Source organism: Schistosoma haematobium, chromosome ZW (genome assembly GCF_000699445.3).
Source record: "Schistosoma haematobium chromosome ZW, whole genome shotgun sequence".
In the NCBI taxonomy this organism is placed as follows: Eukaryota; Metazoa; Platyhelminthes; class Trematoda; order Strigeidida; family Schistosomatidae; genus Schistosoma; species Schistosoma haematobium.
In genome coordinates this window covers 38,189,801-38,207,886 of record NC_067195.1, presented here as the reverse complement: position 1 = coordinate 38,207,886, position 18,086 = coordinate 38,189,801, and the positions used below count along the sequence as shown (strand labels likewise).

The following is an 18,086-nucleotide window of genomic DNA, read 5'->3' as shown; positions in this document are numbered from 1 at the left end:
TCTGTATAGCTCTCAACGCGTTTTTGAGATACTCGTATTATATTATATCAAAACACAAACTCTGTGCTCAATATAAACTGTTCTAATTTAGAAAACAGAACAAATCACATCAAAAATACAAAATACCTCAAACAGTACAGCCTGTGCTATACAGTCAGAAGTTTCTCTAACGCAAATTAGCGCGTTAAACAATAAAAGAAAAGGTTAATACTAAAGGGTTCGACACCTGAGAATTAATACAAATATTCCCAACAAGATGGGATCAAATATCTATCTGAAGGGATTCCGGCAATCCTCCCAAGCAGACAGTCAGATCCTGTCTTTTGCCAGTTAGCAGATCTTAGCAATCCTTCATTACGTTTGAAGTAGTATGATATCCTGTAGTACATATTATCTTGATTTCTGACTAAACAAGTACGTGGGGTCTACTTCGGGTAGGTGTGTAACAGTTAACTTGGAGATTGATCTATGAAATACCTGCCCTTAGTTATGATCTGATGAACTTAACGTAAGTTCCCTCCCTTACAAAGGTCATAGTAGTGTTGCATCATGTATGTGCTCCTGGATTTTCTCTGTTTAAACGTACTCGGAACAAAAAGGAAGTAGGTGTCAATAGTCATAAGAAACGCTATGGTCAACTGCATACCGATAATGCACCTAAGTAAATAGCTAGTTGCATGAGGAGAGCTAAGTGCGGACTGTCAGGTGACTAACTGAGAGTCTTCGTTTGAGGGAGTGGTTAGCGTCTAACAGAGTCAGGATCTTTGTCAAACCATCAGTTCTGGAAGTCTAATGTCTATTTCACAGTCAGTCATTAGGCGAATCAGTTCTCTAACTTTGTAGATTGGTGCCACAGAGGACCGTAGTGTGGCGGTAAATAAATCCCCGAAATAAATAGCTCTGTAAGTTTTTGACATTAGATGCTGACCATATTCGTTTTAATGGACTCACCTAGCTGAAGGCTCTCAGTCATGCATCCGCACCAGATCACGAGTGGGAACGCCGTGCTCAACAACCCTTGCAGGCGCTAGCCAGATTAGATCAGACGATCCTCAATATATTGATAGCCTATCAAATATATCTTCGAACCTCCTCGCTTCTGTCTTTTGATTTCACTTGGTGAGTACGATTAATGGTAGAAAGTGTTACTGGCATAAGCGTTGCCAAACTCCAAATGCATGTTGTAACGGAAAGAGAACGATGAAAATCCTTCTGCAGCTTCTTTGTTGAACAGTATTGCCATTAATTTGTAATAATTATTATAATGTTAGTAGGAACCTTAGTCGTGGTATTCATAGTGGTAGTGCTTGCAGTTGTCCTAGTAATTGTAGTCGTATTAGTAGCGGTTTTATTAATAACAGACGAAGTATTGGCCTTATTAGTAGTAATAAACGTTGTATTATTAGTCGTAGTCTTATTATTCCTATTTATTTTGAGCATTTATCTCAGAGTTTCATCTAACGTATAAATTTATCCAAATCAACAATTTATATTAGTCATCCTAACATGGACGAATTTTTTTGATATTAAAAACGATCTTAAATCAACATGCTATAATTTTAAATGATGTACAATGCCTTAGGCCTGGTCAATTTTATGGATATTAATTTGTATATATAATTTTGGAACCTGAAGAGAATTTATTGAAACGTTTATTCTTCGTTCGTATATCTGCGTCTTAATATGATAGGAATTTTCTACAAAGATAACTTCGGCAATTCCACTATTTGTGAGAATCTGGTTATGTGCGAGGACTGGTTTGTATTGAGATCACCTCATTTAAAATACGTTCTAGATTAACTTACTGTGGTGAAGCGATAAAACCACTTGGCATTTGTTCTGCTACTTCCCTCAAATTAAAAGAGCTCAAACTCAATATTGGTCACATGCTAGTCTACCGGGTAATTCCATTATTTATATCCCGTTAGTGCCCCATGATTCGTTTTGTGTGGTCTGTCAATAATGTAAATGTTTCGATTGGTTATGTTTGAGTCAGGTTTAACAATACATTAGAAGCAAAAATATGTAAGTCATGGCAAGTGTGAATTTGTCAGTCATGTGTTTGATGACTAATAATCTAAGGATGGATACCGAGCCTCCTATATCGCTTGTTATAAGCAGAGGAAATCATTCATCTTAACTTGTACTTCTCAGTGGTAATTTCGTAATCGACTTGGCTGGACAGCGAGCATAATAAATTCTGTTTACTTGAAAATTACGGTCAGTGATTTATTTTATCACTCTCATATACGTGTGGACCATCTCAGACTAATGTTTGTAGTCGCTGAATATAATACCTGATGAAATCCCGTGTTTTCTGTTTGTCGCTGTATATAATAATAATTTATTTTCAAATAACAGTTTGTTACATGAGGCATGCCAATTTACAGGCAAGATCAAACTGTTACAAATGATACAATACGCCTACGACTATTACTTCTACGATTACGACTAGGAATTCCAGTAATACTCCTACTACTGCGAATTCTGCCACTATTATTACTTCTACTGAGTTTACGAATCCTGCTGGTACTAATACTTCGATGACGAATTTTACTACAACAACTACTATCGATACGATGAATGCTACTACGATTGCTACTGCTACGACTAATAGAACTATACTATTACTAATAAGGCTACAACTACAACTACGGCTTCTTATACTATGACAGATACTACTACTATTACTGCGAAGACTACTGCTACGACTCATACTATCGCGACTACCATTAATAAGATTACTACCACTTCTACTTCAAATACGACTGCAACCACCACCACTAGGAAAGGGACCACAGCTACGAACACGACTAGAAGTAGAAATACGACCACCACTACCACTAATACTAACATTACAAATACGTGTACTACTACCATTACTACGACTTCTAATACTACCACTACTACTCATAATGATAAGATTTAAGCTACGAAAATAAACACTAATCAAACTACGTGACCATATCATAAAAATAATAATTAACCAATTAGGTCGTGCTATAATTTTAAATAATGTACTTTGCCTTAAACCTGGCCGATTTCTTAGATTGTTAACTTGAATGTATAATTGTAGATTCGAAGAGAATTTATTGAAATGAATATAGATCACCTAGTGTTCAACAAAGCGTTGTGGACTGAATTTGTATAGGTCCAAAATAATTAAAGCCAAATATGTAGCACTACCTGACGAACAATCTAAACAAAACCTAAGATTTCAGAAAATTCATAGTACAAACTCATCGTAAATTTCTGGCATTCGTATCTTCTGTTTGACCATAGAACTCAGCAATAGGAAATAAGGCACGCAATGGTGATGTAAGTAAAACATGTTAGTGAATAGTTTCTGACGGGAAATAGTTTATAGTGATTAAGCAGGAAAAGGAACTTACAACAGATATTTAATCCTGTCTTGCTTATACAAGTGAAGAAGTTACAAACAGATGTGCGTTCGTGGTGCCTTGTAGCTATATTTACGAGTGGTTGATATTTTAGCAGACATATTACACAGGAGCACTTATATTCTGCTAATGCTTGTTGAAGAACTACGATAGCCGATTATAATCGTAGTTTAATGGTTAGTTTTATCGATTGAACTAGTTACTTACTAATCAACATTGATATAAAGCAACGAATGTTCACAGTAATTGACTAACTTATGTGGCGATAGAAATTAAAGAGAATAAGTACAGAATACAATCAAAAATTATAATAATAGGTTGCGTTTTTCGAAGTCTTGTTCACGTCAGGCTCGCCAGTGTAGATCACCAACGTAGATGATCGATGTCGAGTGATTGTGGGCCTACTCACGTTAGACGGAAATGGTGTGACCAGCAGCTAACTTCGAAGTAACACCTTACGGTCAGCACCTAACGTAGATCACCCCTCCGTCGTATCCAGGTACTACAGTTACTTTGATGATCGTAAAACACAAATGACGTTATTGCAGAAATGTTAGCAAACGTCGGTTCAGGAAACAGTGCGACCACAACCTCACGGGACTGTCCGTGGCGTGCGATTAACTGACGCGCGTTCGTTGTCCTTGACCCTGAAGAGGGTCAGTGAATTGTCCAACATTCGGTGATCCAACTGCCGAATGATTTGGAGAGGACTGTGACATTTCGCTGGTACTACAAAAATATTCTTCGTTCATATATCTGTGATTTATTTGTGTAGCGCGGAAACATGTCACGTAGCCTCATGACTATTTTTCCATGCTTTTGGAGTTAAGTTAACCTCTACGTGACTGAAGAAAAGCCAGGTCGCGAGAAAACTGTCTCTACACCACGACATAAACAACATCAACCCAAACTATGGTGGCGAACCAACAAACAGAAACTACATGTGTATGAATTATTACTACAAATCTACTTAAAGCTGGGCGACTACAACGCATACCTTAGTCATTACAGATATTTCCAGTCCAGTACCAGTAAGGTTCATATATTGCAACTGTATTACTCACGAAAAAATAGTTCTTTATCGCATAATTTTTCAGTGATTCCTTGTATTCATCGGTTGGCAAACTAAATGTTCTTTTATTGGTTGATACATTTCTAGTGGTAAGTATATCCGTTGTGTCGTATTAAACTGATTACTTTTGTGCTCATTCGCATTTATAATTGCTTGTTGTTGAGTTTATCACCTTGAATGTGAGTTTTCACTGAAGCTAATTAATATCCATTGCGAAACCACTTATGATTTATATATGCCTATACATAGATAATTCGAAAGGTCAAGAGTCTTTCGACTTTATTTGATTCTGAAAGTTATTCAGATGAATGTGACACATAGTGTGACAACACGTTCACTTTTACGACTCAACCAACTAATCCTGGCGCTAACATAATTGCATGACTTGATGTTTGAATATTATAAAGCTTAAAAAAATTTTACAGACAAGAAGATGGCGTTGTACTGTAATAAGTAAGTAACCCTACGATACGGAAACTAAATTCACATACTATACGAATTACAATGCGAAAACTGTTTTAATCAATCTCATCAAATTCATTGATTTTTACTGTTGTACAAAGTGAAATAACGTAGTTAAAAAGAATAAGGAAAACAAAGTATTTACAAATGAAACTCCAAAATAAACTACCCCGGTCTGTCATTTACTGGAAAAACCTCGGAAAAATCTTGGGCGCGGCAAAGCTTCTTTTTTATGTTCGAGTCGATTTTGGATAACTCGGCAGTTATTTTTACAACCGTATTACATCTAAACATTGTCATGAGCTCCAGTTTAACAGCGCTTGAAATCTCCTTTATCGTATTTCCTTTCATACCTAAAACACTTAACTAGAAAGCAAAATTAACCATTATACATTTTATATTTCCAATGAGAACCATTCGAATATTGTGAAATGTTCACAAAATCCGAATTGACATAATAACAATTTATAATTGAATACAAACAAGATTATCAAATATTAAAAAAATCGAATTCAATAACCTCGTACGGAACATATAGTAGGTTTTATGTTGAAGATATCACGTCTTATTAATATACAAAATAAAACAATAAAATGAATAAGCTCAAGTGTGAGCCCCACAGTAAGTGTGGAGGATAATGATATTACCCGGCTGCTCAAAGCGAACCAGTTAAAGCGGGGTTCGCATCTAGACCGTAGTTGTTAGAAGCCTAACAACTCACCCACTGAGCTACTAGATGAATTCATTTTGCTATGCAATATACCAGTACATAAGACCGGTTGTTAGCATATACGGTGACTGAGACGGGTCACCATATTTTTGGAGGTACTTGACGGATCGGTGATTTTAATAAGCACTATCGAATTTGAAATACTATAGTATTCAAATAGAAGTAAGGTTAGTACTCTACGGTATAAATCACATCTGTTTGGCACTAGTTGTACGTAGGCTATTCAAATACTGAATTCGAGGTTTCGTATTTCCTGGAATTGTTGCTTCAGGACTGGCCTGCGTCAACACCTGAACTAAGAATAGGGAGTGAAGTAGTCGAACGCGTTGACAACTTCACTTATCTTGGGAGTCTGATCAGCCATAATGAGTTGGTGTCTGACGATTACCACGACGTGCAATGCTAACCGGTGTTGGGGATGGTTGGAAGAAATGTAGGGGCGGCCAAACCAAAACGTGGCATCAGCGCTTGAAGTCACTAACTTCTAGTTTGAGCCATGTCGGTAGATTCAGACTACTTGGTTGGGGTCCGCGTGACTATCGTAACCAATGGTTGGAGACTCTAGGTGACATGGCTCAGAATCAATCGCAATGGCGTAGGTGTATACATTCTTCGTCTTCTCTCAAACCATGAGATTAAAATCGCTTCATATCTTTCTTTCTACAAATTAATTCTTTCTTCCTGTACAATATCCTTATTGCAATCTTTCTTTTATATATTACCACCTCTGAATTAACTACTTTTATGAATCCGGTGTCCATCTTGTTGTGTTAATGAGGTATGGCAACCTGGACCGATGTATAAATGTGCCTGGTCCTACGTTGTAGCTGACTGACTGATTTCCTGGAAAGAACTTTACGACTGTAAACAGAAAGCCATATGAAATGATGATACGTGAAGTTTCAGGATAAAAGCTTTCCTAACTACAATTTGTTAAAATAAAGAACCAAAATGATGGTCATATAACTGAAAACCTTACCGCTCTCAACATTACTAAATGGTATGTACGAAAAAAGTGAGGGGTAGTGAACTAAATTATACATCAGAATTAAGACAATTCAGATGAATGTCATGGCTAGGACACCTCATATTTTATAATCGATAAGTTGAGGCTAACCGAATACATCAGTGACCAAACGGTATTGCTACCGTGACGTGGTGGTCGGGCTTGTCTATCGTGATGACCCAACCGAACTATATTGGCTGGAACATATGTTCCTGTAGGTTCTACCATGCCAGACAGGTCGACTGGAGAACGGTAAGACTAAAAGCAGCAACTCAAGGTCTGAGGGCGAAGTCGTACTGCTGACTGTACAGAGGTGTGACAGCAGTAAGGTGTTTCCTTCAGACAACCAGCATGACAGCGATGCTGCCTTCACACAAGGAGGGGTGGGGTTAGAAAAGGTCGACCCTAAAAATGTACACCTCGCCTTATCCCACGGATATCCGTCTCCGGCGGTAAGGTCTCAACAAGTACGGAGCTAACACAAAAATTATTCATAAAAAGGTCGTGTGTGACCGACCTCAGGCAGTTGTCCCTTGGGGACCGCTGTCACGCTCTCAGGTCAATATGACCACCTCTAATCTAATTTCCTTTCCAGATACCTCCAGAAGAACCCTTCCACGGTGTGGGCAACCGGGAAGTGATAACCGCCCTCATACCTCTAACAGCACTCAAGACCACTGTATTCATAATAAACCTCCCTCTTCAATTCCTATTATTCCTCCTACATCGACTTTCAACTCTAAACTTCCTCTTTCGGCTTCCTCCTCAAGTGTCACCATAGCCAACGATTCTAGTGCGCGAAACACTGTCTCAGGTCTACTGAAACCTCGCTCCAAACTACACATTGGAGTCTTCAACGTACGCACCCTATGTCAAATCGGTCAACAGGCTTTCTTGGCTAGAACTCTAGAATCTCGTACCATTGATGTATGCTGTGTCTCTGAAACACGCATACAGGACCCTAGTGTGGCCAGTCGACCTCACCTCGGCAAAACGTAGAGCCAAGTAGGTACACCCTCCGTCTATCTAGTGACCCGACGGCCAATTCTCGTGGACTGGCAGGTATAGGCATAGCACTAAGCATGAGGGCGGAACAAGCACTATTAGAGTGGATTCCCGTTAACAGTCGTTTATGTGCTGTTCGGCTAAGCGGCTCCGTAAGAACTCGGAAGGATAGGGACACACGTCGTTGTCTTTTCGTCATTTCTACCATTTAGGTGGGTATTTTAGTATCATGGCTCAGCAAACAGATAACGGTGATCGTCTGCTGCAACTGTGCTCAGACAATCGTTTATTTTTAGCAAACACAAATTTTAAGCATAAGGAGAGACATCGTCTAACATGGCGACCCCCTACACCAAACCAAAGATGGACTCAAATAGACCATATTGCCATCAGTCATCGTTGGAGAGGGTCGGTATAAGATTGTCGCTCATTCTGGAGTACCTGCTTGGACTCCGACCATGCACTAATGCGGGCACGCATCTGCTTGTGCCTCACTGGGCGCAAAAAAGCCAAACTAAAAAGACACAGAGCTGAATTGAGTAGCGAGAAAACCAAAAGTAGAATCTAAGAACAACTGAGGCCACACTTAGGTAGTCCTGAAAACGAGGCTGACTCAGATGTTTCTTGGAAAGATATACAAGTAGCTGTGGAAACAGCAGTGACATCTATTAGTGATTTAAACCACAGGGTTACAAAGAATCAATGGATTTCGTCAAGGTCTATTGCACTGATGGATTCTCGCAAACTCATCCCATCACGGTTCTGAACTCGATAAACAGCGTAAACAAATCGGGTCTAGGTTAAGAAAAAGTCTAAGAAACGACCGTGAGCAGTGGTGGGCAACGAAAGCAAAAAGATGGAAAAGGTGTCGGCTATAGGGAACACAAGACAGCTCTACATACTAATAAAAGAAACTGCAATTAATGAGTCAAGTGTAAGTCAGACTATTTCGGAAAAAGACGACACTTTTATCTGCTCCCAGTCCAGACGTCTAGAATGATGAGCGGAACATTTCGGAGAACAGTTCAGCTGGTCCTCAGCTACCCTGTGCATCTACTCAACATTCCCAGACAGCCTGAATGGAACATTGAAGTAGGTCCCCCAACTCTAACTGAAGTTCAAGAGGCTATAGCTAATCTGAAACGAGGAAGAGCAGTTGGTCCAGATGGATTGGCTCCAGAGGTCTTTAAGTGTGGTAGTCCAATTTTAGCTATTAGGCTAAGTAATATTTTAGATAAAATCTGGGAGTTGGACGTAATCGCATCTGACTGGTTGCAATCACTGATTGTCCCAATACATAAGAGAGGGTTAAAATCATTCTGTGATAACCATAGAGGGATTAGTTTAACTAATATAGTATCTAAAATACTAGCCTCGATAATTATCAGGCACCTAGCTAAGACTCGTGAACTGCAAACACAAGAGAATCAAGCTGGCTTCAGACATGGTCGTGGCTGCATAGACCACATATTCACCATTCGTCAGGTTTGAGAACACAGGCATGCTTATCGGCGTCCGACAATGGTGGTCTTTCTTGACTTAAAAGCAGCATTTGACTCTGTAGACCGAGAGGTTCTGTGGCAGTGTGTGTCATTGAAAGGTGTAGCTAAGAAGTGCATAAACCTTGTGAAGGCTCTTTACTCGAACACTACCAGTTTAGTCAGAGGTTATGGCGAACTGTCATCTGATTTTTCAACCTCAAGTGGTGTCCGTCAAGGCTGTCCACTATCTCCATTTTTGTTCAATTTCATCATAGACCTACTGATGGAAACAATGTTCTCGTTGACTGAATTTTCGGGAATTGATCTCCTACCAGGAGGTTCGTTTATCGACTTAGAATACGCAATGATATAGTTCGGTTTGGTGAAGACGCTGATAAAATGCCCAGGATGTTTGTGATGCGTTTCTCTCGCTCTAATTGCGAATTGTTGCTCCAGGACTAGCCTCGTCGACTGAATTTCCGAGATATCCGTCTCTCAATTAAGGGACGAGTATACTGAGCAGCAGTTCGATCTGTTCTACTTTACGGCTGCGAAACGCGACCATTGAGGGTAGAAGATACTCGTAAGCTACTAGTATTTGACAACAGATGTTTTAGAAATAATACTGGTATCTGCTGGGCTCACCGGGTAAGTAATAGTGAGGTTAGACGTAGGGTATTGGGGAATGATGGTAAATCAGTTGATGAGGTTGTGAATCTTCATCGACTGAGATGGTTGGGTCACGTGTTGCGTATGCCTGAACACCGATTACCACGACGCGCAATGCTAACCGGTGTTGGGGATGGTTGGAAGAAAGTTGGGGGCGGCCAAAGCAAAACGTGGCATCAGCGCTTGAAGTCACTAACTTCTGGTCTGAGCCATGTTGGTAGATGTAGACTACTTGGTTGGTGTCCACGCGAATATCGTAACCAGTGGTTGGAGACTCTAGGTGACATGGCTCAGAATCGATCACAATGGCGTAGGTGTATACATTCTTCGTCTTCTCTCAAACCATGAGATTAAAATCGCTTCATATCTTTCTTTCTACAAATTAATTCTTTCTCCCTGTTTTATATCATTACGTGCAACCTTTCTTTTATATATTACTACCATTGAAGTGACTACTTCTATGAATTTGGTGTTCATCTTGTTGTGCTAATGAGGTGTGGCAACTTGGACCGATGCGTATATGTGCGTGGTCCTACGTTGTTGCTGACTGACTGAGTGACTTAAGTGTTAACTACCAACCCACACTTCGAAAAATAGATTCCTGGAACTGCTCCATTTGTGGACATGAATATCTTACTTATTAGTGAGTAAAAATTATTATTTAAATATTGGTTGAGGAAATTAAAGATAAAATCCATGATAAAAGAATCATTTTTTCTACTTTACTACGAGGTCCCGAACTGTTATTAACAAAATGTGTCGTTGATTTCTGGGTGATAATCAAAATGAAATGCCTTAATAAAATAGATATCTGTATACTCCATCATCTTTTTCAGTAACGTTTTATTGTGTGGTTTATTTAGTTTTGTTGTATAACAGTTTAGATTGATTTCTACTAGATGGAGGACATTTTGTCAGCTAACTGTCATCCCAGTGACCTTAAATATATCCCCAATGTAATACATACATAATGTGAAGTGCATGCACTGAGTACACGTAAGACCAAACCAGTTAACACACATAAAACAATATCGGTCTGTAAAGTTAGGGTCTATTAATTGTTTATGAATATTCGATCAGAAAAGCGCAGACTGTGGTCACATATATATCTAAATTTATAACAGATTTATAATACTAGACAATAATTTAAGACACAACTAATAATAAACTATTGGCAGAAACTTACTAACTGACGTTCATTTTTACATTGTATGCGGACGTGAACGTATACTCGATCATCACCACTGTCCAGTTTAATTTTGTCACAATCATCTACAATAATATGCAACGAGTATGGAATTTCTTGTTGTAATTTGTTGAGACAGTGTGACCATACACACATTCGTATGAGTTCACTTGGTTCTTGATCAGTTATAATTGTTGGAGGTAGGATCCAAGAGCGAGTCGGTAAAGCTTTGGATACAAGGAAGTCCTATTGTAAAACGTAAGAATTTTTCCTATTTTATCTGTAAAAACCAGTAACTTAGAAATAGAAGTAAACTAATTCTAATTGTTATTATAGTAAGAGTTTCAAAACCTTATACAAGCTCAATAGTTCATTTTCTTGAATAATTTTCAGTTGGGTAGAATCACAACAAATATATACCAACTTAATACTAAACATTGTATATATCTATAACTCACCCTCAATTTGTCTATCCCATCGCCTATAAACGAAGAGACCATGAAAACCTCGCTGAAACCTAACCACTTTGTAACCCCTTTAGTTGATTTTGTTATTTCTAACCAACGACTTCGACGATTGCAAACTTCCTCAGGTGATGCTGTTTGAAGTAATAATTGTTGTTTTAACGTCTCCAACATAGAATCTATATGTTCTGAATCACTGTTTGCATTCAGAATTCGATTCGATTCACCACATGTGTTCAAAAGATGTTGGTTGATTTCAGTCTTTGATTTATCAAGGCCTTGACTATCTGAAGGCATTAATTTATCATTTCCCGGTATGTTATGGCAATCAAAAAATGTATCCCTGTGTTTTTTTTCCATTTCAGTTAAAAAACGATCTTCTAGGAAGGCTAAAATCAAAAGAAATAAAAATAAATCAATACTTATGGCTCATTATCATGATGTAGCCACCAGTACGACATTACATGGTTTACGCCGGATTGTATTTAATAATAGATATTACTGGGGAATCAACTAGCATTGACGAAAATTGATTTATAAATATAAAACAGTCACAACCTATGTAAAAAATTAGTAAGCTCTTCAAAAATCCGAACACCTGCTATCAAACAGAGCTATTAAAGGCAATAATGAGCATTAGTGAGATCGAAGTGTACGTACGCAAGTTGTTCATTAGATTTAATATGACAGGAGACTACAGTGTAATATAATCAACGAACGAGGAAACTTTGAAATTTTCTAGATTCCTTTCCTTCAAACAAAACATCCACCAAACGCAATCCTAAAAGAAAGGTGATAAACAAAGTAATTACCATTTAGACATGGTATTCCAGTTAACTTAGGTGAATCAACTACTTAAAACATTTTTTAGGTTGCCGAAGGCAGCTAGATAGAGACCAGGTCAAATATATAAATAGCTCACTATGAACATATATGCTGAGTTTGATCAGGTAGCATAACATGGACCGAGACCTATACCAAAATACATTCGTTTCCCAAATTCACTGAAAGCAATCATCAAGAAATATTCTCCACATACTCGAGAACATTATTGATTTAATCCCCCTGAAACTCACTGAATGATTTAATCGAGTTTCAAAAGTACCTTCACATCCTCATCCAGCGTAACAAGTCAAATAAAATTACCACTTTGATTAAAGCCTTCTTTGCTTAGACTTGAAGCCTCGATTATTTTTTAAAAAATGAAACAGTCGCATTTTACATTTGCATCAAATCACATCATCCATATAAAAGGCATACACAATAATATGAATGTAAGCCGATTGGTCAAATACAAAGTTATCTAACCAATCAGTGAGTTACATGAGTATGAATATCTGAGCAAACATCAGTTCACTTGAAGTTGAAGAAACGTCCTTAAATGAATACTTATATTGTTGAAATATAAACGAAGTTGAGTCATCCAACGTTTGCTACCCAACCACTTAACATCAGATCCAGTCATGATTGCAAACATGATCAATGAAAACATGTAAGCACTGTAAACCAGGAGACATAATTTTAGTTAGTACATAAACCAACATTTCAAGACTATAAACGAAATAACTGGGAATTCTGGCGTGGTATGGATTCAAAACGCCCAATTTATGATTCCGAACATGTGTTATTTGTAACAACCCCACAGGGAACACTAATTACTAAACAACAGCTTGGCACACGTAATAGCAGTCAGTTATCTGACATACAGTGTGAAGGAGTTGGTGACTCAAGCCAAACTATACATCTCAAATAAAACCATTAAATTATTACGAACCACTGACATCTTAGCACAACTAACAATATGTGACACCTCTAACAGCACTCGAGACTACTGTATTAAGTAATCCCGAAGTTGAAATAAATTCATAGCTAACGAAAATTGCATTATATGTACGTCAGTTTATCCACAAGCACATGGTTAGGAGACATTTGGTACGCAAAGACATGTGTGGTCGCAATAATACAATGTTAGGTTAAGTGAAATCAAAATCGACGAACCATAAACAGGGACAAAACAAGACAAATTTATGCCAGTATCCGTCAATATTAGAATGAGTAGTTTGACAAAAATTGAACACCGAGTATAGAGAAGCCATTATTTGTGAAAATTACATTTGAAATAATCCAACGGTTCGTCTAGTAGACTTGTCTGGACTTCGGCAAGGTAATAATCAAAATTATCAAAGAATATTTAATATTCAACAGTCAAATTAAATCTATACTGTGCTCATCCAATCATATTCAGATCCTGACTTTAGTAAGTGGGATATTATGCTTGTTTGTTTGTGAGTTTGATTTATTAATAATTCATATTAAGTGTTAATTTGCTTTTTGTTTATTAGAAGTAAGAATAAAAATGTGAATTGAAAATGTCTTTGAAACATCGATGTGTATGTAAAATAAGAATCACCAAATACATAATTGTAATGGCAAAATATTCAAATTCATTTATGTAAAAATAACGGTTCATGAGAAGTAAACAAGCTGGATAGAGTTAGGGTCTAATCACTTGTTAATGACTATTTGCCAAGGGGTGACTAGTTGAATACCGGCCTTTTTTGTTCAGGCCGGTCTTGTTGGCCCATATATATAGCGCTTCTGCTGTAGGTCTTTTTTTATGCATGCCAAACTCTTTCCGAAGTATTTGGGTCCTTTCAAAGTCCATCTTGTGTCCTGTTTCTAACGAATGTAATGCTATCCACGACCTATTCTCAAGTTTCTTAAAATCAACCGACTATTTGAGAACATGTTTCAAGCATTGTTTGTGTTCCTTCAACCTTACAATCAACTGTATTACAATCATGACAATTATTCTCATAGACAACGTTCTGTTGTTCTTCCTCTGGAAATTTATCATTTCATTAAGGCTGATATATTATAGTACCACTGGCCCGAAAATACACTCTTATATTACGTTTGTTTAAAATCCTCTTAATTTATTCTCTTTTCTTTACGGAATGGGATGATCACGGTATTCTCCCATTCTTTTGTTATACGCTTTAACTTAGTTTTTCTTCCATTTCTAACAATCTTCTTTAAAAACTCTTTAAAGTAATGGTTTGCCCTCAGTGTAGACAATATTAAGTCCAATTCAGTCTATTGATCTTCCTTTTCTGTAATCAGATTACAGCAAGCACGAGCTGAACTGTACCTCCCAGAATGTGTTAATTTCTTGAATACATTAAATTTTAACTTATTATTATGTCTTTTCTCGACCAAACAATCGAGAAATGCTAGTTTGTATTCAGTAGACCCTATCTCCTTAGCTAACTTAATGCTATCCGATATGTTGTTTAAATTTTCATATATTTCTTCCCAACCATTTTGTTCAACGGTAACAAAACTGTCATCTACATACGATAACCAAACTTTGGGTGGATTTACACATCATGTAATCGTACTGGTTTCAAAAGAATCCATGGATAAATTCGCTACAATCGGAGAAGTTGATGAGTCGTACACTCAAATCTGCATCAGATTTTAAACAATCATAAATAACATCCAATGCTGTATTGATAGGTACATTAGTAAGTAAGGAAGAAACATTAAAACTTGCCATCAATTCATCATCTTCCATGTTAATGATATCAATATTATTCTTGAATTCAGCAGTTTTTAATCTCATGATCAACCAATTTGTTATTTGGTTTGAGTATCTTAGCTAAGTATTTCGCCAGTTTATACGTCGGTGAATTTGTAAAATCAACTACCGGTCTTAGTGGTGTATTATTCTTGTGAATCTTTGGTAGTCCATAGAATCTACAAGGATTACAAATTTATGGATATAATGTGAACCATAATGACGGTCCTAGTTTTATTTTAATCGACTGTATGCTTTTGCTCGTTACAGTCTTAAGCTTATTAAGTATGGTTCATAGTTTCGTTTCTTTGATCAACTCGTACGGGTTAACTTTGAGAAGTTCACTGGCCTTCTTCTCGTAGTCTGATTTGCTCAAAACAAAAGTCATGTTCTCCTCATCCGCTCTCGTGATGATAGTTGGCCTGTTATTTCCCAGCTGTTTTGATGCATAGAACTCATCTTCGGTTAGATTGGAAATGTATGGTTTTATATGTAATAAAGTGGGCACAATTTTATTTTTCAGTTCATTCTGTTTCATTGGAAAGGCAATTCAATGCCCGTTCAGTTGCAGTTACAATATTGAGGAGTGATAATCGTTATCTATTTATATTGAAATTAAGATCCTTTTTAAATAAAAACATTTCGTAAGTACTTAGACTTCAATCTGATAAATTAATGACCAATTTGTTAATATCAAATTTGTTGCATTTGTCTCCAGTTTACTGAACTTTGTAGTTAGATGTTTATCTTATGATTTTTTGAATTATTTAATCTGTCGCTGTTTAGACGATTGATAATAAAACTGATATGTGTACGGGAAATGTAAACTGAACAACAGAATTGACTGTAAAGATTACTAGGCAAAATATTTCGGAAACGATATTGGCCACAACGTTAAACATATTCTCTAAGTGATTAGGATGTGATTTTTATGGCTTTGTTATACTTCAATATCGCGCAATAGTATCCCTTTTCACCAATAAAACAATATATTTACTCAAAGTTAGTGGTTCCTATCGGAAACTGATGGTAGTCAAAAACAACTGTATAACAGAAGTTGATAGAGTCGGTTTATTCTGCTTAAAAAACTCATCTGACCTGGGGATCGAAGCCTTTTTTAATTTAACTGAATCATCATAAATACTAATCTGGAGAAATTAGCTGATTTCTATCTTAATATTATACTAAAGTGTACATGATAATGGAGGTAGTGCCTTTTAGAGTAATAAAACGCAAAAATCGACAAAGTATAAAAATTAGTATTTGAAAATGTAGGATTGGATTCGAATAACACTTACTATCAGATAGTGATTTTTTCTCTTCCATATTATCTGGTAGCAACTTAGAATCTGTTATATCCACGTCAACCTGTGTCGATTCAATTTCAGCCAGAAGATTATTCATATACACAAGAAATTTATTCGTTGTTTGGTGGCATACAGCAGGTAATCTAGCTGCGATCAATTCATTTGGAGGAATGAGATGATGAGCTGTGTCAGCTAACTTTGCTTGACGTTTAAACCGATATGCATATCTATCAATATGTGAACGTCGACCACGTACGATGCCACCAGTAAGTTTCCGAGTTATGTCCAATAGTCTAGTTGGATTTTTAGACAATCTATCAATCTATAGTAATATTGATTAAAAGAGCGAATAGAAATAATACGATGAAATTCATATTGTTTTTTAGAAACTTCGAATCACTGAGGGAATATTTTATTTACCTTGTTTAGTACTAATACTGATTCTTTATCGTTAAAGAAATGTAGTGCTTTTACGATTTCTTCATGAAGTACTTCGCGTGACTCCTTATGACTGACATCAATAACCACAAGAACTGGGAATACAAAAAAGACACAAAACAGGTTAAATATTACCTAAAAATCTCTAAGAATCATAAAACATTACTTATCCTATCTTATGTTTTGGATATTTTTCAGTCAATACATTAATTTCCTGACCAACATTATTGCATTTCAATAGGTAATCATATGAGATTTGAGGATTAGTCCCCTGAGAAAATTATGGATTCGGTCACTAAAGTTTTATCAAATCGATCGAAACATCATAAGAACTAATAAGATGCACATACGGAGGGGATATTCCAACCTTTTGTGCCAGATTTTATGCAACACGCACTTTAAATTACCAGGTGTAAATTGAGCAAATAGTTAAAACTAAAACATCCCAGATAGTTGAATTGTATAGAAGTAGGTGGGATGAAGCCAAGCGTTTTCACGATTAGCAACAAACCGTTTTGATCCGCCTTGTAAGCACCCTTGATTGATGAAAGTCTCAAATATTGAAGCCAGTTAGTAGTATACGTCATGTCCCTGACATGGACGCATTCTAGCTGTGCTAGTGCTACCAAGAAGATAATCGTACAATTTTACAATAAGGTGTGCAGTGATTTTAAAGATTAGTTGTTGCAATATTATTAGCTGTGATCTCCAAATTGTATCTGCACTTACAATAGAGTATAAAGCAGCTATTATTATTAAGTCGAATAGTATTTGAAGATATTATTCCCTTAAAGTTTCGCACATCGTTCTAGAAGATATGTGGAACAATTTAAGGAGCAGTTCAGCTGGCCATCTCCAGCTACCCAGCATTTCCAGACAGCCTAAATGGAACAGTGAAATAGGTCTACTGATTCTAATCGAAGTTCAAAAAGCTATAGCTCATCTGAAACGAGGAAGGGCAGCTGGTACACATGGATTAACTACGGAGGTTTTTAAGGATGGTGGTCTAGTTTGATGTATAATGATGAGTTCCACTCAGCTGATTGTTCAACGATGATCCGTAGTGTCGTAATTTGGTCTGTGCACGACCTATCCTTACGGAATCCAGCCTGTTGATCTCAAAGTTGAGGGTCTACTAAGTCATCCGGTTCAGCAACACTCATTTGAAAACTTCCTGGTACTTACAGTAGTGTAATGCCTCTGCAGTTCACATATTTGCTCAGATCTCGTTGATGAGGTATTTTTCTTTCCAGTCTGTCGGCACTTGTTCTCCCTCGCAAATCTT

The 18,086-nt window shown here is 37.1% G+C and overlaps 1 protein-coding gene across 2 annotated transcripts in view; it reads right to left on the bottom strand.

Annotated features, from left to right (window-relative positions):
- Positions 1–3,235: 3,235 nt before the first annotated feature.
- ERAL1_1 (Era Like 12S Mitochondrial RRNA Chaperone 1) overlaps positions 3,236–18,086 on the bottom strand; it is a 30,567-nt gene continuing 15,716 nt past the window's right edge. Inside the window, exons 5-9 of one of the 2 annotated variants that reach the window (XM_051211306.1) lie at positions 16,784–16,896; positions 16,355–16,685; positions 11,471–11,865; positions 11,013–11,258; positions 3,393–5,301 (exon numbers count right to left, since the gene is read on the bottom strand). In XM_051211306.1, coding sequence (XP_051071346.1) covers positions 5,101–5,301; positions 11,013–11,258; positions 11,471–11,865; positions 16,355–16,685; positions 16,784–16,896 — 1,286 coding nt within the window. In that variant the 3' untranslated portion in view covers positions 3,393–5,100. Of the gene's footprint in view, positions 3,347–3,392; positions 18,034–18,086 lie in introns of those variants that run through there. The other variant, XM_051211307.1, reaches the window with a different exon arrangement.